We start from the raw sequence: 27,614 nt of genomic DNA, 5'->3' as shown, positions 1-27,614 counted from the left end.
CCAAGTTGGAGTGGGGTCACTGGATCACCACCCAGGCAGCCCCGCGCTCCGGCTCTTCTGAATTCAGCAAAAAAGTGGGAGGGCTCTCAGCAGGCACCCAGAAAGATGTCTGGGGGTGCCCGTGGCCACCCTGTTGCCCACCCCTGGCCTAAGTACTGGGGGAGAAATCTTGACGTTGCCTTGGGGCAGGTCAGAGATTCCTCTGGCTTGAAGCTCTGCTGGTTGTTAGCAGGATGCTGCCCAGACGGGGAGGCGGTTTCCTTCCCTTGTTGGCTGCTCCCTGGCTGTTCAAAGATGCACTGCTCCTGACCACGGAGGCTCTGATCAGCGATTGCGCCTAAGAGCCACAGATAAACTTCCCCGCGGCCCGTGTCTCGTCCTTCTCTCCGCTAAGCTGTCGCACCCCAAGATGACACGGGGCAGCAGACCCCGCGAGTGAATTTTGCGTTGGGGCGAAGGAGGGCCTTCTCTGGGCCGCCGCCTGGCCCCTTTCCAGCCTCTTTCACGGGATGACCCCCCCAGCTCTGGTGTTGCAAGACAGAGGAAGTCATTTACGATTCCCGGCACGCCGTTCAGAACTTCAACAGCCTTCTGTCATGCTCTTTCCCCCACTCCATCCTGGCATCTCTCTCTCTCTCTCTCTCTCTCTCTCTCTCTCTCTCTCTCTCTCTCTCTCTCTCTCTCATAACTAAACAATTAAAATAATTTCCCAGCTTTCCTTTGTGGGGAAAGATCCCAGCCTCGTGACTGTCACGGCTGCCCTTTCCCAGCTTCAAAATAACAACGTTGGTGCCTAGCTAGAGAGCATTTGGGTGCCCAAAGCACTCACATGCATTATTTTGTCACTGGGCCTGTTCAGAGGACACACTAAGCCATGGTTAGGCCGCTAACCCCTTTGCAGCAAATGCTTCGTGGGCGTGTATAAACCATGGTTATGTAGCCACCAAGGTTAGGAACAGTTCACGCAAAACACTACGCCATAATCGGCCTGTTCCGACAACGCTTCAGGCTCTGCGGTTAGCGAAACTGTGGTTCTCTTGGGTTCGCACTAACCACAAGCCGTGCTGTCGCACACAACACTTTAAGCCACGGTTAGAGCCGCTCACCCTGCTGCAGATGGTCTGACTGGGGTTAGTGAGTGAGCAGGGGTTAGCAAAACGCCTCACACGAGACGCCTTAAACCCTGCTGCTTAACCAAAAGCAGGGTTTAAGGTGTCTTCTGAACAGGCCCAGCGTTTAGCTCAGAATGCTGAACAGGGTCGTCGTTACAACAGCCCTGTAAGGCAGGCCAGCGTGATTGTCGTCATCTTAATATCTTAATACTGAGCGAGTTAATATCCTGATGTATTCATGGCAGAGGCAGGTTTTAACTTGGGGACTTGGTTCATAGCTGTGGGGGTGGGCAGAAGACTCAGTATTCCCCCCCCCAATGAGCAATTTCTGGAGGGCCGCCTACCGTGGGCTGGTTGCAGCGATTCCTGCAAAGAGGGCCATGATACACAAAGCCACCACATACCAGATTCAGTCCCTGGGTCTATCTAGCCCTGTATTGTCAACACTGACTGGTAGCAGCAGGGTTTCAGGCATGGATTTTCCCAGCCCTGCCTGCCTTTCCCAGCCTTCCCTTTGGACCGGGTGGGCCTTCGTTGGTTGCTGCAAGTTGCATTCTAAAGCAACAGTTGGAGATTCACTTCAGTAGGAGTCTTCCCATTTTCACTGGCCAGGACAGTGCCTTGGGAAGGGCTGTAGCTAAGTGGTAGAGTCCCTGCTTTGCGTGCACAAGGTGCCAGGTTCAATTCCCAGCAGTGTCTTCAGGTAGATCGGGGGGTGGGGGTGGGATTTATTTATTTATTTTATTTATTTATTACATTTCTATACCACCCAATAGCCGGAGCTCTCTGGGCAGTTCACAAAAATATAGGCAGGGAAAACCTGCCTAAATCCCTAGAGAGCCGTTGCTGCCAGTCAGTGTCAGTACTGCTGGGCTAGGTGGACCCAGGGCTGACTGGGGTTGGGGAGGGAGACGCCCCGCTTTCCTCCCCTGCTTTCAGCTGGGCATGAACATCACAAGTGCCATGCAGGATCAGACCCAGGGTCCCTCTAGTCCAGGACTCTGTTCACACAGTGGCCGACCAGCCATTGGCCAGGGATGAACAAGCAGGACGTGGTGCAACAGCACCCTCCCACCCATGTTCCCCAGCAACTGGTGCACCCAGGCTTACTCCCTCTGATACTGGAGGGAGCACATAGCCATCAGGGCTAGTAGCCACGGAGAGCCGTCTCCTCCAGGAATTTATCCAACCCCCTTTTAAAGCCCTCCAAACTGGTGGCCGTCACTACATCTTCGGCTATTGGGCGGTATAGAAATGCAATAAATAAATAAATAATAAAAATAAATAATCTTGTGGCAGTGAGTTCCATAATTTAACTCTGCGCTGTGTGAAGCAGTCCTTCCTCTTATTTGTCCTGGATCTCCCACCCATCAGCTTCAGGGGATAATGACCCCACTGGGTTCTAGTATTTTGAGAGCGGGTGTGGGGGGAACGTCTCCCTCTCCACATTCTCCCCACCAGGCATCGTGTGGCACTCCTCTGCCTGGTCTCCCCTCAGCCTCCTTTTTCCCAAGTCATTTTAGACTGCGCCAAATCGACACCTTCGCCGCTCTTGTGAAATGGGGTGATCGATGATGGAGTAACTGGCGTCCTGCGTCCTAGGGTCTGGGGCTCCCCACCATGGCGCTGTCCAGATGTGTAGTCCAACACATCTGGGGGCGCCAAGGTGGAGAAGTCTGGTTTCGGCTGCTCCTCGTGGTTCCTCCTGTGTTGCGCGTGTCTTTGGAAGGGGGCCGTGTTGCGGCGCTCCCCCCCCCCCCCCCGTTTGCACAGTCTGGCCGGGGGCGGAGAAATGATCCGGCCTCGTTCTTTTTCCGAGGGGGGCTATTAAATGCGCATTTATTAGCCCCTCAGACACCTGGTCCCTCTCTGCCCATGGGGCAGGACGCGGCTGCCTGTAATTAAGCAATATGCAGCGTATTAACGAGTGTACTGGGAACCGTGCCCTGGATTTAATTAATAAACGCTTTGCACATTGCAGGGTGTGGCCTTTTTTCCGTCCTGGGGTGGGGGTGGGGGGGCAGGAGAGTTGGTTAGGACTCATGACTCTTCCTGGAAGGCGCCTGGCGCTGCGTTTGGGGAGCGGGCCGGGTTGGATGGGGAAAGAACCCAGGAGTTCTGGCTCCACGCACCATTACTTCAACCTGCTGTAAGCTGCTCCCATCCCACTGCTCTGAGTATGCAGGGGTTCGGGTCCTCGGCCTTCTCTGCTCTGGCAAAAGTGGGCTCCGCTCCCTTCCTGAGGAACCCAGGAGTCCGAGTGTCCCTCCCCCCCCCCATTTCTGGAACCCAGTCTCGGGTTTTGTGTAGTCAAGCCCTCCCACATCTGGGATGGATTTAGACAGGAATGAGTGTGTGATGATGTGTGGAGAGAACAGGAGGCCTTGGTGTGTTTGACGGAGAATTGAGAGGGGGGGGGATGAACTGAAATAGATGCGGGTAGCTCGGAATTGGGGGCCCCAATCGGGGTTGGCTGGATCCTGCATTCCCCATAAATGGCGTGTTCGGGGTGGGGTGCAGGGTGGGGGTGGGGTGGCTTTCATAGAATCACAGGAAATAGATTTGGAAGGGGCCTACGAGGCCATCAAGTCCAACCCCCTGCTCAATGCAGGAATCCACCCTCAAGCATCCCTGACCGATGGCTGTCCAGCTGCCTCTTGAAGGCCTCCAGTGTGGGAGAGCCCACCACCTCCCTAGGTCATGGGTTCCACTGTCATACTGCTCTAACAGTCAGGACGTTTTTCCTGATGCCCGGCTGTGTGAGTCTGTTGCAGAAAAACAACAAGCCAAAGCAGCCTTCCCCAGTTTGCCTGCCTCCCTCCTGCCCTGTTGGATTGCAACTCCCATTATCCCCAGCCAGCATGGCCAATGGGAGTTGCAGTCCAGCACATCCGGGAGGGGAAGACGAAGGTCCTTGTGGCACCTTCAGAGCTGCGGAGTGAAGGTGGCAGAAGCTTTTGCAAAGCTGCCCCCCCCATCCGTCCCTTAGTCCTACAGGTGCCACAAGGTACCCCCCCATACCTCCTCTATGCAGAAACAGCCCCCCCATCCCTTGCCAGCCAATCCCAGCCCAGCACTGGGACCCTCCGTGCGTGCGCACATAAGAGGGCGAAGCTCTCTCCTCTCCTGCCAAGCTCCCTTTAATGGTTCCCCCCCCCGCCCCGCCTTTGGCTCTCTTCCCATCCGGTTTTGCCCCTGGGGGCATCCCAGCCAACTGTGGCGTCACCCTGTAATTACCCACAGTTCCCAGTTGCCCCAGCTGACACCCTCCCCTCCCCCGGGTTATCCCAGCATCCACTTATCGTGATGGGGGGAAAGGGAAAAGGACCTTTTTTGTTTTTAATTTCCTCTTGTGCTTCATCTTGCCCTGGTCGGGGTGGAGGGGGGGCACGCGTCAAAGCGGGCGACGCTCTCAGCCAGGATGTCTCATTTTGGGGAGGGAGGGAGGGAGGGAGGGAGGGAGGGAGGGGGGTCCTTCCTTCTGCCTCCCGGTGGCTGCTAGGATGGGGGACCCACTGCAAAAAGGAGGAGGAGGAGGAGGAGGAAGTGGAGGGGTGCAGGGCGGAGAAGTGGGGCGGGAGGTGGTTGCTTGCCATCTGTTTAGGCCGGAGGGCAGGGTGGGCAGAGGATTTGTGGAGGGGGAAATGTCAGGACCTGGGGGGTTCTGGTGGAGATGAAACGGCTCCCTCAGACAGCCCCTGGGAACGCACAGGGGAGCAAACAAACAAGCAGATGCATTACAGCTCCTTCATCATTTATTTAGCCTTTTCTTTCTTTTTTTAATTTTGCAAAGCAGCCGCTGGTTCCACGGCGGCGTTGGCCCTCACTCCGCTGCCGCTCTGCGAAGTCGGCCTCTTGTACCTTCCGACCTTCCTCCCAAATCTGGGGGGAAACTGAGGCCGGGAGAGCGAGAGAGAGAGAGAGAGGGGGGGGTGCAGCGCCCCCAAGGGCCACGCAGGGAGCCAGTGGCCGAGATGAGGGATGGACGGATGGTGTGAGATCCGCCCCGCGTGTTTTTCGCGGGCTGCGTCGTCCGTTCCGGCACCTGCTCATCAGACCGATTTGAACGAGGTGGAAAAATGCGCAAATGATTCCGTAGGAAAGTTTGCAACAATTTACATAATGTATGTTACTGTGTAACGTTTTGCGTAACGCCTCCCATTCCATTTTTTTGCGTCACCCCTCCCATTTTTGCATAACGTTTTGCGTAATGCCGCCCATTCCATTTGACTCTTCCCCACGTATATTTTCCAGCTTGGTATAGGACTCTTGCGGAAATGCAAACAAATTTGCGTAGGTTTCGGGAGGCTGGTCCACAGCGGATTCCGCAAGCCAGATTCTTAGAAACCCGAACCCATTTTAGCCCATCTCGAATTTCTCCAGGGCCCCTCGCTGAAATAGGACTTGAACCCAGATCCCTTGGATGCGAAACTGGGCTGGCGTTCTGCTTGTCTCTGGAGGAACCTGCATACCTGGAAAACGTAGAATCATAGAATAGCAGAGTTGGAAGGGGCCTACAAGGCCATCGAGTCCAACCCCCTGCTCAAAGCAGGAATCCACCCTAAAGCCTCCCCGACAGATGCTTGTCCAGCTGCCTCTTGAAGGCCTCTAGTGTGGGAGAGCCCACAACCTCCCTAGGTCACTGGTTCCATTGTCGTACTGCTCTAACAGTCAGGAAGTTTTTCCTGATGTCCAGCCGGAATCTGGCTTCCTGTCACTTGAGCCTGTTATTCCGTGTCCTGCGCTCTGGGAGGATCGAGAAGAGATCCTGGCCCTCCTCTGTGTGACAACCTTTTCAGTATTTGAACTTGGAAGGGGTCTGGAATCCCTGGGTCTCAGTGCCATCCCGCCACCTTTAATGGCGCCACAGAAATGTGCACATGGCTCCTTGTGCCCGCCGCTTCACCGCACCTCACGCAGGGAACCCAGGCGTCCTGGCTGCCAGGATCCTCCGCTCTACCCCCCTGCAGACCCTCCTGTCCTGCAACCTGGGAGTGAAGGGGGGGGGTCGCGTTTGCCAGCACAAGGGCCCTTTTGTTTCTCAGGTGACCTTGGCAGCTAAGAGAGGCCGCTTCATGTATCCTTCGTGCCACCATGTACCAAGAAAATATGTGTGTGTGGGGGGGGTGTTCCAGGTTTGAATTGAGGGGAGCTGTTAAAACTGGGGGTGGGGGTGGAGCAGCAGCAGAAACCAGGGATGTGTTTGGTGAGCCGGACAGAATGAGTCCTGGGCGTGGGGGCTACAAGGGGCTATCGCTTAAATGGTGGGAGTTGGTTTCCTGGCCCTGGGCGGTGGTGGCGGCTGTTCGAGGAAATGACGCGAGTCCGGCTTTTTATAAATATTCCGCCACCGAACGTCCACCTTTGACCCTTTGGGAGTCCTGCTCTGTTCCCAGAATCCCACATAGGCGAGAGGAATGGAGGACGGCAGTTTATATTGGTCCAACGAGTCCCTCTCTCTCTCTCTCTCTGTGTTTTTAAATGGGGGGGGTGAATTTGGTTTGGATTTCTTGCCACCTGGCTGACGAGAGATGATTATTTTTGGAGTTCAGTCTCTAGGGAATTTGCATACATTTCAGTGAATTAACTCGGTGCATACGATATATCTGAGACTTTGGCTTTCCCCGCTCAGGTAGAGATGAAAATCCTAAAAGCGTGGGGGTGGGGGAGTTGTGTGTGTGTGTGGGGGGGGGGGTTGCTAACTCATGAGGAGACCATACTGGGAAGGCTGGTCTGTTGGGCTCCCTGCTGCTTCCAGAGAGAACCCAGGAGTCCTAGCTTCCAGTTTTCCATAAAGTGCTCGTTTCCTTCAAGAGAACCCAGGAGTCCTGCTTACCTCTCGCTCCTCCAACTCACAGAGTAGGTGGAGGGACAGATTTAAACCACAAAGCTTTTATGCCAGGATTAGAACCACCTGGGGGTGGGAACTGTTGATTTAAGTCTCATTTTTTACTTTCTAACACACATCGCCTTGAACAAGGAGGCATCTCACCTGGTTGCTAGAACAGTGAAAATAACCGCACGTCTTCGCTGTGATCGTAAACACCCTTATCAATCTCTGGACAATGTCCAAATATGTATTTTTACGTTGTATTTTATTATTTTGTGAATTGTTGTAAACCACTCGGAGAGCTTCTGCTGTTGGGCGGTAAAGAAATGAAACAACTACTACAACAATAATTTGCACCAGGACAAACGCAACCCAGGGCTGATGGTGGTGGACTTAGAATGCTGCTAGAACTCAAAAGGTTGCAGTTCTGACCCTGGTGTACTCTTTTACCCAGAAAAGCACACTTTAACTCAAGAGCGTCATGGGTTCAGATTTAAAAGATTAGGAATGTAGACCATAGTATGTCTGTATTCCTTTCAGATAATATTTTATACCTGGTTTGTTTGTTTTCAAGATACACAGGTGTGTGTGTGTGTGTGTGTGTGTGTATTCAGGAAGTAGAATTACCGTATTTCTTCGATTCTAAGACGCCATCGATTCTAAGACGCACACTAATTTCAGTACCACCAACAGAAAAAAAGCTTTGATTCGAAGAAATAATAAATGCACCCGTGATTCTAAGATGCACCCTGTTTTTAGAGATGTTTATATGGGGGGGGAAGTGCATCTTAGAATCGAAGAAATATGGCAGTTCTTAAAATCAATGATTTTGATTGTTCCTGTCATTAGGGCTCACTCCAACAGTTGCTTTCCTGCCTACACAATCCCTTGATCAGACTTCCCCAACCTGGGGCCTACCAGATGTGTCGGACTACAAGTTGTAGTCCAACACATCTGGTAGGCCCCAGGTTGGGGGAAGGCTGCACAAGGTCATGAACCCCTCCACTGCGACATTTTGTGCAAACTTTGCACCGTCTGTACACTCTGTAATGCATTTTTCACGCTCCTGGCAAGAAATAAATGCCCCCTCTTCTGTCTTCCTCTTTTTTTAGAAAGTCTCATGAACACCAAGCTGGAGACAGCGGATTTGCAGTGGACGACGTACCCACCTGTAGATGGCCAGGTGAGCTGTCAATCTAACATGGCGTCAGGGGGGAACGCTTGAGCCTCCTGTGGGGATCCCGGAGTAGGTCAGCCTCCCTCGACCAGGTGTTGGGACTACAGTGGCCATCATCCCCAGTCAGCATGGCTAATGGCATGAAGTTGGGGAGGCTGGTTTCGGGGCCGGGGGCTTGTTGCAACTTGGAAATTTGGAGCTGGTGTCCCTTGGAGGACCATTAAGTGGGGAAGACATACGCCCAAACCCAGAACATTTTATTTTAAATATGAGAAGATACGTTCCATCTATATAAAGAAAAAGGGAAGCCAATCTCATCGTGGTGGTGGGGCGCACGGGGACCGGAAGTCTTCAGTTTCCCAGTTTTTGAGTGTATTTCCAAATGTATAAAACCGTCACGCAAACCTGAGTACCCCTGGGTGTATGCAGAGAGCATTTTCCTCAACGCTGAGTAATTGCAGCCCAACTCCACGTAAACCTAAAGTTTACGTCGCTATTATATATCATTGCACATATTCACGAGGCTGATCTTTAGTCGCAGGACTTTTGGGGCAGCTTGCTGGCTAAACGTATTAAAAACCACGAAGCCGTTGCAAGAGATTATGTACAGCAGCAGCAATGGCACCATCTTAGGCTTGGAATAAAAAGAATAAAGGTTCAGGTTAAAACCTAAAAGTTATCCCTTCCGCCTAAAAGGCCCCTTTCCCCGGTTACCAGCTGCTTGATCTCAGAATCTGGCAGGAGAACTAGAAGAAGGGTATCTCCAGAGGATCTCTGTATTCTGGCAGGATTGTGCAAGAGAAAGGTGGGCGGCAGGACAGAGCCATTTTCCTGCTGAAAGTTTGTTTAATTTCCATCCTGCCTTTCTGCTCAAAAATGGCGCTCGAGGCAGCTAACAATAAAGTCCAGATTAAGAAAATCTTAATTAAAATATAGCATGAAAACAAATACATTAAAAGTGCAAGAGTAACCCAGCCCCCAGCCCATTAAAATCCCCTTCAGCAGCAAACCAGCCTATATCCCCCAAGGCCGGCCTGTAGAAAAATCTCTTTGGCCGTTGGTGGAAGGACAACAGGGACAAAGGTTCAATTTAGCATCCCTCAGCAGGGTGCGCCAGAGCCTGGGAGCAGCCACTGAGAAGGCCCTGTCTCACGTCTCCACCAAATGCACCTCTGATGGAGGGAAAAGGGCGTCCGCGTCCTTCAAAAATCTTAAGACATGGACAAGCTCTTACGGGAGAAGGCGGCCTTTCAGGTAGCCTGGTCCCAAGCCCTACAACCCACCAAGAGCCAGTGTGGTGCTGTGGCTAAAGTGTTGGACTGGGAGTCGGGAGATCTGGGTTCTAGTCCCCACTCGGCCATGAAAACCCACTGGGTGTCTTTGGGCCAGTCACAGACTCTCAGCCCAACCTACCTCACAGGGACGTTGTGGTGAGGATAAAATGGAGTTGGAGGAGGATTATGTATGCTGCCTTGGATTCCTTGGAGGAAAAAAAAGGTGGGCTATAAATGCAATAATAAATAAACACTGATCGGGGCCAACGCTAACTTTGGAGCAGGCGGGCGGAAATAATTGGGTGAGAAAGGGTTAAAATGGCCACCCATTGAGGCATAGTCCCAGTCCAGATCCGGAACTGGGAGCAGGTGGGGTTCGCCTTTTTTCTGTTTGCAACAAAGTGACGTGGCCGTTCTAAGCGCGTTTTTTGGAATTGTGCCCTGTGGACTTTGACTTTCAGGGGCCGGGGGTCTTCCAGGTGAGAGGGTGTGGCTTCATTTTGGATTTGGGGCAGACCCCCCACCCCCAAGCCCCCCACCTCCTTCGTCTCTTTTTCAAGAAATTAACCAACGGATGGAACTTGTAAAGAAACCCCTCCTTTGTTCAGACTTGACTTTCTGTTGCGGTGTGACGGGTAAAACCCATCAGCGGGGTGCCAGCGAGCTCTTGGGCGTCTCCTGCCCGCGATTTCTCCCCACACCCCGGCTTGCGCTCCTGCGGCGGTCAGGGCCCGGAAGGCAAGCCAGGACTTTGGCAGTGGAGGCTGGCGGCTCTGACGCCAGCGAAGCAGTGGATTCGCTTCGGGTTTCAGTCAGAGCCAGTCGGCTCTGACTGAAACCCGTAAGCGAATCCACCGCTTCGCTGGCATCGGAGCCGCCAGCCTCCACTGGAGTTTGGCCTGACCCTGCTGGACTTCTCTGCAGTTTCCGCTTCCCCTCCGCCTCTCCTGTCTTCTCCCGCAAGCTGAGAAGGGGTTTAAATCTTGTTCCGGAGCTTTCTTCGCCTAGTTCACCTCCCCCCACACCTGGGGCTTTGCAGTTGTGTTGCACTGCAACTCCCATAATCCCCCTGCCGGTTCTCCTCCCTCTGGGAGGCTGCACCAGCAAGAACATCCTGGCAGGGGAGGGGCTCTCGCTCAGTGGTGCAGCTCCTGCTTGGCCCGCAGAAGGTCCCGAGTTCGATCCCTGGCGTCTCCAGATAGGGCAGGGAAAACTCCTGGCTGAAACCTTGGAGAGCTTCAGCTGCCAATCAGGGTCAGCAATACTGGGCTAGATGGACCCGGGGTCTGACTCGGTAGAAGACCGCTTCCCATATATCCAGAACCATGAGGACTAGTACCTTTATTTTTGGAGCGGAACGTTTTACGTGCAGAAGTTCCCAGGTTCGATTCCTCGCAGCATCTCCAGGCAGGGCTGGAATAACTGCCTGAAGCCCCAGAGAGCCGCTGCTGCCAGTCAGTGTTGACAGTATTGGGGTAAGGGCACTGCCTGTGTTCCTATGGTGAGGGTCTTGCTAACCAAGCCCCAAACTTCATCCAGAAAGGGACAAATGAAGGGAAATTGTTTCGCCTTTTCCTGCCAGAACGTGACAACGTTGGAACGAAGAAAAGGTGCCTGAGTTTTGCTCTTTTCCTCCTCCCTCCCTGTCATGTTTCCTTTTGTGTCGTGTCTTTGAGATTGTAAGCTGGCGGGTGGGGGCGGTGTCAATATTACTGCTTATACGTTGCTCTGGGAACCTTTTTGGACTGTATTGTGGTTATTGGCGCTGTCGTCCGGCACAACTGGAGGGCGACGGGTTGGGGAAGGCCGTGCTGCTCATTGAACCTGCCTTGTCCTCCCTCCCCGGCGGCAGTGGGAAGAGCTCAGCGGGCTGGACGAGGAGCAGAACAGCGTGCGGACCTTCGAGGTGTGCGGCGTGCGCAACCCCAACCAGAACAACTGGCTGCGGACCACCTTCGTCCCGCGCTCGGGCGCCACCCACGTCTACGCCGAGCTCCGCTTCACGGTGGTGGAGTGCTTCTCCATCCCGCAGGTCACCCGCTCGTGCAAGGAGACGTTCAACGTCTTCTTCTACGAGGCCGACTCCGACCTGGCCACGGCCAACTTCCCGTCCTGGATGGAGAACCCCTACGTCAAGGTGGACACGGTGGCGGCCGAGCACCTGACCCGGAAGCGGGCGGGCACGGAGGCCTCTGGGAAGGTCAACGTGAAGACCCTCAGGATCGGGCCCCTCTCCAAGGCCGGCTTCTACGTGGCCTTCCAGGACCAGGGGGCCTGCATGGCGCTGCTCTCCGTCCGCCTCTTCTACAAGAAGTGCCCCTCCGTCACCGTCAACTTCACCCTCTTCCAAGAGACGGTGCCCAAAGAGCTGGTCATGTCCGTGGCCGGGCAGTGCGTGGCCAACGCCGTCAAGGTCAGCTCCCGGCCGCTCAGCATGTACTGCCGGGAGGACGGGCAGTGGGCGGAGCAAACCGTCACCGACTGCACCTGCGCCCCGGGCTACGAGCCCTCCGAGGAGAACACCAAGTGTCGAGGTGAGGAGACCGGGGCAGAGGGGCGCGGGGCGCCAGACCGTTTTCCGATGGGAGGAGGGGTGCCTTGGGGGCAAGCCGTACGGCTCTACGTAGAGTTAATCTGTGGAACTCACTGCTGCAGGATGTAACGGTGGCCACCAACTTGGATTGAATCAATTCATGGTGGAGCAGTCATGGTGTCTGTATGCTGCCTCCAGTATCAGAGGCAGTATGCCTATGTATGGCACTTGCTGGGGAACATGGGCGGGAGGGTGCTGTTGTGCTCGTGTCCTGCCCGTGGGCTTCCCGTTGGGATATCTGGCTGGCCACATGGGAACCGAATTCTGGACTGGCGCTATGTCTGGCCCAGCCTCAGGGCTCTTCTTCTATTCTTACGGATGGATGCAGGAATGAGGTTCTTGCAGGGTGGGCGAAACCAGGACGCCTGGGTCCTTTTGGGCAGGGGGAGGAGCAGGGCGTGAGATCCAGGTTTTAGGGCAGGGGTGGGCAACATGTGGCCATCCAGATGTTTTGGCCTACAATTCCCATCATCCTCACCACTGGCTGTGTTGGCTCAGTTGATGGGAGTTGCAGGCCGAAACCGTCGGAGGGACATTGCTTGCCCAGCTCTGCTTCAGAGGCAGGGAAGGACTAAAAAACCTTGGCTTTGATATAAGAACGGAAGAAGAGCCAAAGTTCTGTTCGGACCAGAGCAGAACACTTTGCCCTGCAGCCCACCATGCCTTTGGGGAGCCCACAAGCCCTTTGGGGGCACCAATGGCGTGACCCTATGAAAAGGAGGACAGGGCTCCTATATCTTTAACAGGTGTATTGAAAAGGGAATTTCAGCAGGTGTCATTTGTATATATGGAGAACCTGGTGAAATGCCCTCTTCATCACCACAGTTAAAGCTGCAGGTGCCCTCTTTTAAATCTGGGCATTCTAGTATAGCTCCTGCAGCTTTAACTGTTGTGATGAAGAGGGAATTTCACCAGGTTCTCCGTATATACAAATGACTCCTGCTGAAATTCCCTTTTCTATGCAACTGTTAAAGATACAGGAGCCCTGTCCTCCTTTTCATAGGGTCACCCTAGGCACCAAGACCACGGCGCTTTCTGGCTGCTGTCCCCCAGCAAGCGTTATTCAGAGGTAGACTCCCCCTGAGCATGGAAGCTCACTCTAGCTACGGTGTCTCACAGCCGTGGATAGAGCTGTCTCCCTCTTCCACTTTCATGGATTTCTCCTTTTCAAAGCCGCGGTACATCTTCCGTCAGCAGATTCTGAGACATTTGTGATTGATTGTGGAACGCAGGACTTTTGTTCTCTTCGTTTTTGCGGTCCGTCCTGGATCTACCATCAAATCAATTTCATTGGATGAAGCAGAGTGGGATCAGAGAGGGAGAAACAGCCTCTCTCTCCCCCTAGTATTAAACCTCCGCCGTGCTCTGACACCCACAGAATCATAGAATAGTAGAGCTGGAAGGGACCTACAAGGCCATCAAGTCCAACCCCCTGCTCAATGCAGGAATATCCACCCAGCGTAGTTACGGTCTTCCTACACTCACAGGAGCCTTGGAAGCAGCCTGACGCAGAGTATTGTCAGCACTGACTGGCAGCAGCGGCTTTCCAAGGCTTCAGGCAGGCGCCTTTGCAGCCCAGCTTGAAGAGGCTGGGGGTCAAACCCAGGTTTTCTTGCGTGCACCGCTAAGCTATGCCCCCAACCCCCCAAAAAAGACAGTGTTCTATTGGGCCGGAAATTGAACCTGGGTTCAGTTCTAATAATAGATCCACCCCTGCAAGCGGCTCCAAAACCCGTGTGCCTTTCGTGGCAGGGGCGTGGCTGCAGCCCCCTGAGTGTTTTGGCTGTGCCGTTTGATCCCTTTCCCCGCTCTGACCAGATCTGGCAGCAGTATGTCAGAGGGGTTAGAAGTCCTGCCTCTTCCTAGGGCAGGGGGTGGACAGAAGTCCTGGGTTCCCTCTTCAGAGGGACATTTGGGGCTGCCGTTCTCCGTGGTGGTGGTGGTGGTAGAGCCAGAGAGGTGGCTCCCGGATTCAGCACAGGCCACGTATCGGATAAAGAGATGTGTCTGGAAGCTGGGGCCCACTGGGAGCAAGAGCCAGGACTCTGGGCTTCTCCGGGAGGGCAGTGGGGTCTAGTGGGCGAGGCAAACTTTGGTGTGCTAAGAGCCCCAAACATGGTGGCTAAAGGAGAGCAAAAGAGGCCGGGGGGGTGTCCTCTCTTTGAGATCGCAGAGGCCTGCCGGCCAGTCCTCTCCCCCGGCCCACTCTCTGCAGGGGAGGTGACAAGGCCGCTTGTCTCCCAGGAAGCCCCTGCAAGGGCCCCCCTCTCCCCCACCCCCACCCCCACCCCCCTCGCAGCTGCTTTCTCTCTCTCTCCCTCTCTCTTTGTCTTCCTCTGCTCTTGTCTCTCCTCTGGACGAGGAAGGAAGGGGGCTTTGAACTGGCGGCCGTCTGGATGGCCCACGGAATGCCAAGTATCTACGGGTCAAGGGGAAACAGCGCGCAGGCGGGGAGGGGTGGGTGTGTGCCTCGAAACAGGGGCTGCTGGGACGGGACGGGACAAGAGTGAGGGGGGCTAACGGGGGGTGTCCTTGAACGTCGCTGCTTTTTAAACCTTTGTTTACCACAACACGCCTTCATCTTGGAAGTGCCGCGCTCCCTGATGCATGTGCGCGTGTGCGTTATAGAGATGAATGTGAACAATGCATCTCTCCGCCCCTTCCCATCCCTCCGCAAGACGAGGCAAGCTTAGTCATGCCCTGGGACGACAATCCCAGCGTCCGACTCCACTGGGTAGAGAGGCAGCGATCCTGCGTGCTCCTCTCTGTGGTGTGCAGAAGTGGGGTGGGGTGCTTGAGAAGGCTTGGAGGAGAGGGCCCTATTCTTGCCATGTTCCCAGGGAGCGGGGGGACGTATGTGCTCCCCTGGAAAGAAGGGTCTGTCCTCTCATTCCCACCTAACTCCCAGGCCCTCCTAGAGAGGAAGAGTCGTTCCCCTCTAGCGAGGTACCTGTCTATGGCTCCTGATTCCTGTGAAGTCAAAGTGAGGGCATTTTGATGGACACATCCTTCTGGAGCCTGGGTTGTTTCTTCTTCTTCTTCTTCTTCTTCTTCTTCTTCTTCTTCTTCTTCTTCTTCTTCTTCTTCTTCTTCTTCTTCTCCTCCTCCTCCTCCTCCTCCTCCTCCTCCTCCTCCTTCTCCTTCTCCTTCCTCCTCCTCCTCCTATTATTTATTTATTTATTTATTTATTTATTTATTTATTTATATAGCACCATCAATGTACATGGTGCTGTACAGAGTAAAACAGTAAATAGCAAGACCCTGCCGCATAGGCTTACATTCTATTAAAATCATAGTAAAGCAATAAGGAGGGGAAGAGAATGCAAACAGGCACTGGGTAGGGTAAAACTAACAGTATAAAGTCAGAACAAAATCAAGTTTTAAAAGCTTTAGGAAAAAGAAAAGTTTTTAGCTGAGCTTTAAAAGCTGCGGTTGAACTTGTAGTTCTCAAATGTTCTGGAAGAGCGTTCTAGGCATAAGGGGCTTAAGGGGCTCTTCTTCTTCCTCTTCTTCCTCCTCCTCCTCCTCCTCCTCTCCGGCCCAGTGCTGACAGATTGGTGATAAACAGAATGGTTCGGAGTGCAAGATAGCTCCCTGTGAGGCTTTACGAGTACAATGGTTTGGGGTTTTTTGACCAAAGCCTTGGCTGAATTTTTTCCTGATAAGGTACCCTATTTCTTCGATCCTAAGATGCACTTTTTTCCCCGTATAAACATCTCTAAAAACGGGGTGTGTCTTAGATTCACGGATGTGTCTTAGGGGTTTTTTTTTCTGTTGGTGGTACTGAAATTAGTGTGCGTCTTACAATTGATGGCGTCTTACAATCGAAGAAATACAGTGAATCAGTTAGAACAAGGAAGGTCAGGTCTTGCAGTCCTCTGTTCCCTGATTTGGGCTTGGAATACTAGCTCCCTGTCAGGATTCAGAAAGTGGATTCAAGTGGTAACTCAGAGACCTTCAGGTGAACGGAGATGTTACCCCCCTGGTTCTCTCCCATCATTGATGGAGTCAAGACTCTCAGTCCATCCTGCTAAGCAATCTTTTGACCTTAGTCCATTTTTAGGTGTTGGGCCTGTTCAGAAGTCACCTTAAACCTTGCTGGTCAAGGCTTTTGGTTAAGCAGCAAGGTTTAAGGCATTTTGTGTGATGCGTTTTCATAGAATCATAGAATTGCAGAGTTGGAAGGGGCCTACAAGGCCATCCAGTCCAACCCCCTGCTCAATGCAGGAATCCACCCTAAAGCATCCCTGACAGATGCTTGTCCAGCTGCCTCTTGAAGGCCTCTAGTGTGGGAGAGCCCACAACCACCCTAGGGAACTGATTCCATTGTCATACTGCTCTAACAGTCAGGAAGTTTTTCCTGATGTCCAACTGGAATCTGGCTTCCTTTAACTTGAGCCCGTTGTTCCGTGTCCTGCGCTCTGGGAGGATCGAGAAGAGATCCTGGCCCTCCTCTGTGTGACAACCTTTTAAGGATTTGAAGAGTGCTCTCATGTCTCCCCTCCATCTTCTCTTCTCCAGGCTCAACATGCCCAGTTCTTTCAGTCTCTCTTCATAGGGCTTTGTTTCCAGACCCCTGATCATCCTGGTTGCCCTCCTCTGAACCTCCTGCTAAACCCTGCTCACTCACTAACCCCAGTCGGACTGTCTGCAGCAGGGTTAGCGGCTCTAACTGTGGCTTAATGGCCCCCAGAAGACACCTTAAACCATGGCTTGAACCATGGTGAATTTGCCTTATTAAACCCATGGTTTAAAGTGTCTTCTGAACAGGGCCAAAAGTGTTGTGTAGCTTGTGTTTAGTGCTAACCCCAGAGAACCACAGTTTCGCTAACCATGGAGCCCCAAGTGTCGTCTGAACAGAGCCAAAGAGACAGAGGATAATAATAATAATAATAATAATAATAATAATAATAATAATAATAATAATAATAATAATAATATTTCTTACCCACCTCTCCGATTGGATCAAGGTGGGGAACAACAGCAAGCATAAAATACGTAAAATATTGATTAAAAACGTAGTATACACTGTTAAAATCATCCTGAAAACATCCTAAAATCCTCAGGCTTTTTAGTTCTGTGGTGTGTGTTTAAAAGTGGGTTGTTGTGTTTTTAGATCTTTCCCTGCTGGTGGTTTTTACTCTGGTTTTATTGTATTTAAAACATTCAAAGATTTTATATTGACCCTGTTCAGACAATACACTAAATCATGGTGGTTAAGCAGTTTGAGTTAAATATTAGGGCTTAGCGTGTTGTGTGAACCGTGACTTAGCGTGTCGGGTGAACCGTTCCTGATCATGGTGGCGACATAACCACGGTTTAAACACTTTCACTCACCATTTGCTGCAAAAGGGTTAGCGGCCGAACCAGGGCTTCTTTGCGTGTTGTCTGAACAGACCCACGATGTCTTATTAGGTTGCATTTTATGGGTTTCGCTTTTGTGAACCGCCCAGAGAAGCTTTGGTTATTGGGCGGTACAGAGAGGCAATAAATACACATTAAAGTCGAATATAAGAAATAAACTGAACAAGAGGAACAATTCAAAAAGGAGCCACACAATATTGCTTAGAACAGAGTATTAAATAAAACAAAGGCCCGTTGCTAACTCTGGAAGGTGTCTGTTAGGGAGAATTAAGTGCACAGGACAGCTTCCCCCAACCTGGTCCCGTCCAGATGAGTTGGACTACAACTCCCAGAATCCCCCAGCCAGCTGGCTGGGGGATTCTGGGAGTTGTAATCCAACTCATCTGGACGGGACCAGGTTGGGGGATTCTGGCTGGGGGATTCTGGGAGTTGTAGTCCAACTCATCTGAACGGGACCAGGTTGGGGGATTCTGGGTGGGGGATTCTGGGAGTTGTAGTCCAACTCATCTGGATGGGACCAGGTTGGGGGAAGCTGTCCTGTGCACTTAATTATCTGCTTGCAGTCCAACCCATTGGACGGAACCCAGTTGGGGGAAACTTTAATAAAAGTTCTGCCGGCATGGCCCAACCGAGGTGTTCTGCTTGTCTTTCTTGCCTGCAGCCTGTGCCCCGGGGATGTTCAAATCATCCCAAGGGGAGGGGTCTTGCCAGCCGTGCCCCTCCTTCAGCATTTCGCAATTCCCGGGCTCAAACGAATGTCTGTGCCGCCTCGGATACTACCGGACCAAGAAGGAGCCTCTGACGAAGCCATGCACAAGTGAGTCACGGCAACGGGGAAGCGCTCAGAACGGGGTTTTTTGGGGGCCGGGTGGGGCAACGGAGGGCTGACGTTTGCCTCTTTCCTCTGCTCAGAAACGCCGTCCGCCCCACGCAGCATCATCGCCAAGATCAACGGCTCGGTGGCCGTCCTGGAGTGGAGCGAGCCTTTGGAAAATGGCGGCCGGGACGATGTGGCTTACCACGTCGTTTGCCACGAGTGCCCGGAAGGGCAAGGTTGCCGGCTCTGCTCCCGCATGGTGTACGCCCCCAGGCCCCGGTGGCTGGTGGAGCGCACGGTCACCGTGGAGGGCCTTCAGCCCTACGTCACGTACTCCTTCCAGATCCAGGCCGTCAACGGCGTCTCGAACCAGAGCTACAACCTGCCTCAGTCGGAATCCATCAATATCACCACCAACAAGGACGGTGAGTTGTCCTTAAAATAAGCCACGGGAGCCGGGCCCCAGCCTCTTGGATAAACTTCCCTAGCCTCGTTCTAGCTGGGAATGATGGGGATTAAGACCCTAAGAAGGGCCCTGATGCTGGATCAGACCAAGGGTCCATATATTCCAGCACTCTGTTCACACAGTGGCCTGCCAGCCCATCGGCCAGGGATGCCTTCTTTACAGCGGCCACACACTGAGTGGACATTTTCAGGATCTCTTTCTTGTTCAGTCACCGCCAGCTCAGATCCCATTAGATTATACTTGAAGTTGGAGGTTTTCTTGCCCCAACGTGCATCACCTTACACTTGCTTACATTGAACCACATATGCGATTTTGGCGCCCGCTCTCCCAGCTTGGAGAGATCCCTTTGGAGCTCCTCACAATCCCTTTGCATTTTAACAACCTTAATTCATTTGGTGTCGTTGGCAAACTTGGCCGCTTCACTGCTCACTCCTAATTTCAGATCGTTTAATCATAGAATCCTAGAATAGTGGAGCTGGAAGGGGCCTACAAGGCCATCGAGTCCAACCCCCTGCTCATTGCAGGAATCCAACCTAAAGCCTCCCTGACAGATGGTCGTCCAGCTGCCTCTTGAAGGCCTCTAGTGTGGGAGAGCCCACAACCTCCCTAGGTCACTGGTCCCATTGTCGTACTGCTCTAACAGTCAGGAAGTTTTTCCTGATGTCCAGCCAGACTCTGGCTTCCTGTAACATGAGCTCATTAACAAGTTGAAAAGAATTGGTCCCAATATCGATCCTTGTGGGACCCCACTATTTACTTCCCTCCATCGGGAGAATTGACCATTTATTCCTACCCTCTGCTTTCTGTTCTTTAACCAGCTACTGATCCATAAAAGGACCTCTCCTCTTATTCCATGTCTGCTAAGTTTATTCAGGAGTCTTTGGTGGGAAACTTTGGTGTACAACAATGTACAGCACCATGTACATTGATGGTGCTATATAAATAAATAAATAAATAATAATAATAATAATAATAATAATAATAATAATAATAACTTTATCAAAAGCCTTTTGGAAATCCAAGTAATTGCAGTCCAACGCAGCCAGAGGGCCCCAGGTTGGGGAAGGCTGAACTGGTCACCCCCACCCTCACAGCCTGCAAGGAGAGGTGGCCCTGGCTGGCTCGTGGCTAGCTTTCCCCTTGGCCCGCGGCCTTGTAGGGGAGAGAGAGTTCCGGGAGGATCATTCCCTGATGAGCAATAAAAGAACGACCCGCGAAGCCTGGGACGCAAATGACCGTGGAGTGATGAGAACATTAATCAAAGTGTATCCTGTAACGTTTGGTAAGGCTTCAATAAGCCGCAAGAGAAGTGGACTTAGATGGTATAAAGCGCCGTCAGCTAAAACTGTACCCATCAGGGGTCTCCGAAATCTTGCCCACGGATCTGCATTTAGCAGAGCAGTTTTTCTAGTTGCTGTGTGAATTGGTCGCCCCCCCCCCCCTGTTTCTTAGGGTCTTCAGTTCTTATGAGCAAGGGAAGCCCTCTCTGGGGGTACCTGGTGCATCTCTTTGATGCGTGGAGTGGTCGACTCCACCTGTGGTGGCAGGTGAGCTGGGCTTTCACCGCCTCCTTCCTTCTCTCCACAGTCCCACAGCCTGTTTCTGAGGTCCACCCCACATCGGTGAGTCCCAACGGGGTGTCCTTGTCGTGGCCTCCCATCCAGCCCCCCACCGGGAGCATCTTGGATTACGAAGTCAAATATTATGAGAAGGTGAGCAGAAGGGGGAGGAGGAGGAGGAGGAGGAGGGCACCCCCCAGTTCTCCTCCTTAACCAGCTTTTGTGCTTGTAATCGGGCTGGTAAAAAGGTGGGTTTTTGCATAGGAGATGGTCGCATTTCTTATCCAGGAGCCAGAAGTGGTGGTGTTTCTTCTGAACTGGTGCAAGGGCAGTTGGGCAATGGGAAGACATCTAAGGGTGCGATCCTAAGTGTGTTTAGACAGGAAAAAGTCCTACAAGTCCCAGTATGTCCCAGTCAACATCTAAGGTCCTCTTCCGGGTGCCTACTCTGAGGGAAGCTCGGAGGACAGCAACAAGGGGAGGGCCTTTTCTGTGGTGGCCCCCCCAAATTATGGAACGATCTCCCCATTGAGGCCCACCTGGCACCAACATTGTTATATTTTCAGCACCAGGTGAAGACTTTCCTTTGCTCCCAGGCATTCAACAGCATATGTTGAGTTTTTAACTGACTCCAGAACGAGCTTTGGCCTAGCTAAGTGTTTAAAAATATATATTTTTTGTTTGTTGTAATGTTAGCTGTTTTTATGTTTTTAAATCTTGTATATTGTTTAGTCTTTTTAATCTAATCTTTTTAATTTTTGTAAACCGCCCAGAGAGCTTCGGCTACGGGGCGGTATATAAGTGTAATAAATAAATAAATAAAATAGGTCTTTTTTCCTGTCTAAACATGCATGGGATTGTGCCCGTAATTGATTAATCATACAAGGTTAATTTGAGTGTTTAATGAATCTACAAACATTTGCCTATGCAAAAAATGGCTCGGATCCAACGTTAGTCCTATTTAGAAAAGACCCATTGAAATGAACGGGGCTTAAATTAGACTAAGATTGGATGTAACCCAGAGGCTTGGATTTTAACAATCCTTCTGCGAATATAACAGAGTTCACGGAAAGGGTTTTCCCTGCACCCCGCTTTCCTCGGTAGTCCCCTGCACCCCCCGAAAAATTTGCCCCATGGGATAGGGGCCTTTGGGAGTAGTGTAAGGGCTGCAGGTGGAGGGGGGAGTTTGCCTTCTTCCGTTATGGTACAGAGGAGCTACCGTGGATCTCGGCCAGTCGTTCTAAAGGTGTTGAATGGACGTGTCATCGCCGGCAGCGTCGTAGAGGTGACGTTTGCCCTTCTCTCGGACACCGGGGAGAGGGAAGGGCCTCCTCTAAGACAGTCCCTGGTACCTGCCGTTTTCACAATTCCTTGCATTAAACACAATTTTAAAATGTTTAAACCTGCTGACTGCAGAATTGTTCAACAAAATGCTTTTAAGTTGATTCATCGAAGCCACGAATCGGCAAAATGTGGCCTTTGCAGGCACCAGGTTGGTGGGAGGTTGCCCAAGGGAGTTCAGGGGTGGACTCCTGCCTTCGCCCCCCAAATAATCCTGCTTTAAGCTCCTGTGAAAGGTGACTCTGGGTTTTCCTTTCCATACATGAGCAAACTTTTCCCCTGGGCGTTCTGAGCCCCCCTTCTAGTGATGGTGGATGAGGAACTGGGAAGGCTGGGAGTGGGTGGATTCCTGCCTTGAGCAGGGGGTTGGACTCGATGGCCTTGTAGGCCCCTTCCAATTCTGCTATTCTATGATTCAATGGTTACTCTGGATTAATTAATCCTGATGAAAAGGGTTAGGCATCAGGCAGTGTGGGGCAGTGCTATGAGAAAAGTTGTGGGTGCAAGGAATTATTAATTAATTAATTAATTAATTAATTAATTAAAACACTTGTATCCTGCCCTATATCATTAGGATCCCAGGACAGCGTACAGATAAAAGCATACAGTATACAACAATAAATATACACAGCTAAAAACAAATTAAACCATGAACCAAGTTAAAACCATATATAATTTAAAAGCAGTAAAAACAATTAAAACAGTTAAAACAGGAGTCCCATTTGACAACTCTACAACGCTGGGTGATTCCTCCACCCCTCCCACCCTGCCCTTGCAGAATGAAGTGGTACAGTCTAGCAACAGGTGCATTACGTAGTGGTGGTGAACATCAGAACATCAGAAGAGCCCTGATGCTGGGTCAGACCCAGGGTCCCTCTAGTCCAGCGCTCGGTTCACATAATGGCCAACCATCGGCCAGGGATGAACAAGCAGGACATGGTGCGACAGCACCCTCTCACCCATGTTCCCCAGCAACTGGGGCACACAGGCTTACTGCCCTGAATACTGGCGATAGCACATAACCATCAGGGCTAGTAGCCATTGAGCGCCTTCTCCTCCTCCAGGAATTTATCCAACCCACTTTTGAAGCCGTCCAGATTGATGGCCATCGCTACACCCTGTGCTAGTGAGTTCCATAATTTAACGGTGCGATGACCTGAAAAAAAGAGGCCCCGCGGCCTGCATTGCAAGCAATGATTGTCAACTCCCTGCCTCGAGTTTCAAGAGGGAACTTGGGGTGCGCTTGGCGGTGGGGGTGGGGGCCGCGGCTCTCAGAACAGCTCTGCTGCACAGGCCCCAAAGGGTTCCCCAAACTGGGTTCACACAGGTCAATATTGGAAGAGGACTGTGCAAACACAGGACTGCATTTATTTGGTTGGTTTGTGTGTTCTGGGGAATTGGAGAAGGTTCCTGCTCTCACTCCCGGTTCCTTCTTCTCTTGCTGCAGGGCGTCGGGGGCCCCATGTTTGAGAAGACCTCTGTGAACCGGGTGTCCCTGACTGGCTTGCGTCGAGGGGTGGTGTATGGCGTTCAGGTCCGTGCCCGGTCCGAGGCCGGCTACGGAGGCTTTGGGCCTGAACGGGCCTTCCAGACGCTGGGGGCCGGTGAGTAAGAGAAGGTTTCACGTTGCTTCGTCACCAGCCACGTGCTGACAGCGTGCAGAACAGGGAAGCCACGCCGTCACTGCCCAGGCAGCCACGGCCACAACCGTGCACTGCTTTCCTTTGCTGGGCCGTTCCCACACCCTGCTTCTCCCTCTGTATTAAAGGAATCCTAGAATATTCCTAGCATAGGGTAATGATATAAAAAGGAGGACAGGGCTCCTGTAAATTTAACAGTTGCATAGAAAAGGGAATTTCAGCAGGTGTCATTTGTATATTTGGGGAACCTGGTGAAATTTTCTCTTCATCACCATAGTGAAAGCTGCAGGTGCCCTGCCCTCTTTTAAATCTGGTCACTCTAGTATAGCTCCTGGAGGTTTAACTATTGTGATGAAGAGGGAATTCCACCAGGTTCCCCATATATACAAATGACACCTGCTGAAGTTCCCTTTTCAGTACAACTGTTAAAGATACAGGAGCCCTGTCCTCCTTTCCATAGGGTCACCCTACCATAACTGTTTTATTTGTTGCTCTGATATAGTTTTCCAAATATTGTAGTTTAATAAGTCCCAGCAAAAGTTTAACTTCCCCAGAGCCCTGAGTTTTCCCTCGGTGCCAATGGAAGCTTTTATACTCCGCTTAATTGCTACGCAGGGGGCAATTTTCAGGGGTGTGTGTTTACCACCTGGGAAGGGAAGGGTTACCTCTCACCTTTCCATATGCTTCAACAGCCTTCCTTTCCTCCCCACCAACACCCCCCCCTCTTCCCCAGCATGGAAATTAAGCTGAGAAAAACACTCCTATCATTGATTTGGGATAATCTGGAGCAGGGTGTAAATTAACGGAAGCATTTATTTCAATTGGACTGATTGGGAAATGAATTTGTTCACTTCCCCCGCCCACCCCCACCCCCACCCACCCCGGTGGCGTTTAAATAGAGTGACCCTATGAAAAGGAGGACAGGGCTCCTGTATCTTTAACAGTTGCATAGAAAAGAGAATTTCAGCAGGTTATTATTATTATTATTTATATAGCACCATCAATGTACATGGTGCTGTACAGAGTAAAACAGTAAATAGCAAGACCCTGCCGCATAGGCTTACAATCTAATAAAATCATAGTAAAACAATAAGGAGGGGAAGAGAATGCAAACAGGCACAGGGTAGGGTAAACAGGCACTGGGTAGGGAAAAAGTAACAGTAGAAAGTAACAGTAGAAGTCTGCACAACATCAAGTTTAAAAAGCTTTAGGAAAAAGAAAAGTTTTTAGTTGAGCTTTAAAAGCTGTGGTTGAACTTGTAGTTCTCAAATGTTCTCAGGTGTCATTTGTATGTATGCAGAAACTGGTGAAATTCCCTCTTCATCACAACAGTTAAAGCTGCAAGTGCCCTCCTCTCTTTTGTATCTGGTCAAGAGGGCAGGACTCCTGCAGCTTTAACTGTTATGATTAAGACAACATTTCACCAGGTGCTACATGCATTCAAATGACACTTGCTGAGATTCCCTTTTCTATACGACTTTAAAGATACACCCTATAGGGTGACCCTATGAAAAAGAGGACCGGGCTCCTGTATCTTTAACAGTTGTACTGAAAAGGGAATTTCAGCAGGTGTCATTTGTATATAGGGAGAACCTGATGAAGTTCCCTCTTCATCACAACAGTTAAAGCTGCAGGAGCTATACTAGAGTCACCAGATTTAAAAGAGGGCAGGGCACCTGCAGCTTTAACTGCTGTGATGGAGAGGGAACTTCACCAGGTTCTCCCTATATACAAAGGACCCCTGCTGAAATTCCCTTTCCAATACAGCTGTTAAAGCTACAGGAGCCCGGTCCTCCTTTTCATAGGGTCACCCTAGTTTAAATAAATCTTAGCCCTGGTTTCTAATTTGCATATATAGGTATAAATGCGCGTGGGCGGGCTTGTGTCCTGGGGGCCTGAGCCCCAAACCTTTTAGGCGCCTAGCAGCGCTCCTGGTTCTAACCAACCCGCGGCCCCCCAACCCCTCTCTCTCCCCCCTCTGCGTACAGAGTCGGGAAGCAGCACGGAGAAGCTGGCGCTCATTGTCGGCACGGCGGCCTTGGGGGCGCTGCTGGTCCTGGCGGTGGCCGTCGTGGCCGTCGTCTGCCTGCGGTAAGACGCTGCACCCCAAAACCGGCGGTGGGTGGGGAGGGGCCAAGGGCATGTGGGAGGAGCTTCCCAGGCAGCGAGTGGAGCCCCGGAAGGGATTTAGGAGGAGCTAAACCTGGCGGGCCGCATTCCATTGGGTCCCGGGGCCAAAGGTGGAAAGGGGAGGGCGGAAAATACCACCACGTTGTATTTTAAAGCTGCTGCCGCCGGCCAAGAAGCCTTCGAGGAGGCACCCAACCCTTTCGGGTGGGGGTGACCGCACAAAAGCCAGGCAGCCACCTAATGATTGGCGGTTGTGGGGAAGGGGGCGGGGCCATCTGGGGAAGGGGTGGGGTCCTCTGGGGAATCCCAGAGGACTGGATTTGAGAAAAAAAAACCGAGCTGGCTGGGTCTGGCCCACCTGGCTGAGGTTCCGCACGCGATCGGGTGGCTTGAATGCCCAGGGAAGAGGAAGGAACTAGAGAGATGTGGAGGAAGAGAGTTTTTGTTTTGTTTAATAGGGTGACCTTATGGAAAGGAGGACTGTTCTCCTGTATCTTTAGCAGTTGCATAGAAAAGGGAATTTCAGCAGGTGACATTTGTAGGCATGCAGCACCTGATGGAATCCCCTCTTCGTCACAACAGTGAAAGCTGCAGGAGCCCTGCCCTCCTTTGTATCTGGTCACTCTAGCATAGCTCCTGCGGCTTTTACTGTTGTGGTGAAGAGGGGATTTCACGTGTACAAAGGACACTTGCTGAAATTCCCTTGTCTATGCAACGGTTGAAGCTACAGGAGCCCGGTCCTCTTTTACATAGGGCCACCCTAGTTTTATAGGAGAACTCAGTGATGCTTAAAGGCCCTCAGGAGGAGCCGGTAGCTTTGGGAGAGTTGGGATTGCCTAACAGAACGTAGGAGGAGCTAAGCAGGCCAAGGGGGTGGAGCCAGGGGGATGTGGCTGTGGGAGGAGCTAAAGGGAGGGCAGGAGGAGGAGCTAAAAGCAAGCCAGTGGGGTTTCGCCGTGACCATCTCGCCTCCCTTTGGCAGGCGCCAAGGTTCCTCCAGGTCGCGTGAGCCGGAATACTCGGACAAGCCTGGGCAATATCTGATTGGCCACGGTGAGTGTGAGGTGGAGCCGTGGGGGTTGTGGGAGGGGCCTAAGGGGACGAGGGAGGACACGTAAGATGGTTCTCCCGGGGCTCGTTGCGTCCCCCCGGCGTCCCTGAAAGGGGTCTTCTGCTCATGGCTCCACCACCCTTCCCTCGATGCAGGCACCAAGGTCTACATCGACCCGTTCACCTACGAGGATCCAAACGAGGCCGTGCGGGAATTTGCCAAAGAGATCGATGTCTCGTACGTCAAGATCGAGGAGGTCATTGGTGCAGGTGAGCGTGCGGGTTGGGCACCAGGGCCCCTCCAGATGTTTTAGCCTACAAATCCCATCACCGTACGAGATGATGGCAGCTGCAGGCAGAGGAGGCTGGTGGCTCCGACGTCAGTGGGACGGACCAAAACATCTGGACGTCTGCCCCAGCAGCTTCCGACGTTTTGTGTTCCAAATGGGAGCCTGCCCCCCATCTCCCTACTCCGGCACCTGTGGACACAGTTCCGCTGTGAACTTGAACTGGTTCCAGGCTGGTTTAACCCACTTGCTTTCTTTGAAGGAACCGTCGCTTTTGGGGAGGGCGCTGAGAATTTTGGCTGCGTGTTTTCAGCCTCCCGACCCCGAAGCAACCGTTCCTTGCAAGGTGTTTCCCCATTTCATAGAATAGTAGAGTTGGATGGGACCTCTAAGGCCATCTAGTCCAACCCTTGTTCAGTGCAGGAATCCACCCTAAAGCATCCCCGACAGATGCTTGTCCAGCTGCCTCTTAAAGGCCTCCAGTGTGGGAGAGCCCACCACCTCCCTAGGTCACTGCTTCCGTTGTGGTACCGCTGGGCTCATGTTGTGAGTGGGCAGTGCAGGAATCCCCTCGTGCCCTGCTTCCCTTCGCCATGGGGGAACCGCGCAGCGCCTGCCCTGATTCACCGGTCCCCGTCCCCCCCGTAGCCTTCCCAGGGTCCCTTCCGCTCCTCACCTGGCTCTTCTGCTTCTTGCAGGTGAGTTTGGGGAGGTGTGTCGCGGCCTGCTGAAGGTGCCCGGGAAGAAGGAGATCTACGTGGCCATCAAGACGCTGAAAGGGGGCTACACGGAGAAGCAGCGCCGCGAATTCCTCAGCGAGGCTAGCATCATGGGCCAGTTCGAGCACCCCAACATCATCCGCCTGGACGGCGTCATCACCAACAGCGTGCCCGTCATGATCATCACGGAGTTCATGGAGAACGGGGCGCTGGACTCCTTCCTGCGGGTAAGGGAACGCCGGAGGGGCCCCCACC

The 27,614-nt window shown here is 52.3% G+C and overlaps 1 protein-coding gene across 2 annotated transcripts in view; it reads left to right on the top strand.

Annotated features, from left to right (window-relative positions):
* The window catches only part of EPHB4 (EPH receptor B4), a 40,433-nt gene that overhangs the window by 4,660 nt on the left and 8,159 nt on the right, over positions 1-27,614 (top strand). Inside the window, exons 1-11 of one of the 2 annotated variants that reach the window (XM_063138625.1) lie at positions 6,724-6,744; positions 8,055-8,125; positions 11,246-11,927; positions 18,012-18,167; positions 18,263-18,592; positions 20,221-20,345; positions 22,981-23,137; positions 25,162-25,264; positions 26,286-26,356; positions 26,510-26,623; positions 27,339-27,586. In XM_063138625.1, coding sequence (XP_062994695.1) covers positions 8,063-8,125; positions 11,246-11,927; positions 18,012-18,167; positions 18,263-18,592; positions 20,221-20,345; positions 22,981-23,137; positions 25,162-25,264; positions 26,286-26,356; positions 26,510-26,623; positions 27,339-27,586 — 2,049 coding nt within the window. In that variant the 5' untranslated portion in view covers positions 6,724-6,744; positions 8,055-8,062. Of the gene's footprint in view, positions 1-6,723; positions 6,745-8,054; positions 8,126-11,245; positions 11,928-18,011; positions 18,168-18,262; positions 18,593-20,220; positions 20,346-22,980; positions 23,138-25,161; positions 25,265-26,285; positions 26,357-26,509; positions 26,624-27,338; positions 27,587-27,614 lie in introns of those variants that run through there. The other variant, XM_063138624.1, reaches the window with a different exon arrangement.

This window comes from Elgaria multicarinata, chromosome 11 (genome assembly GCF_023053635.1).
Source record: "Elgaria multicarinata webbii isolate HBS135686 ecotype San Diego chromosome 11, rElgMul1.1.pri, whole genome shotgun sequence".
NCBI lineage: Eukaryota > Metazoa > Chordata > Lepidosauria > Squamata > Anguidae > Elgaria > Elgaria multicarinata.
The sequence above is the reverse complement of the archived record's forward strand: the minus strand, read 5'-3'. Positions and strand labels throughout refer to the sequence as shown.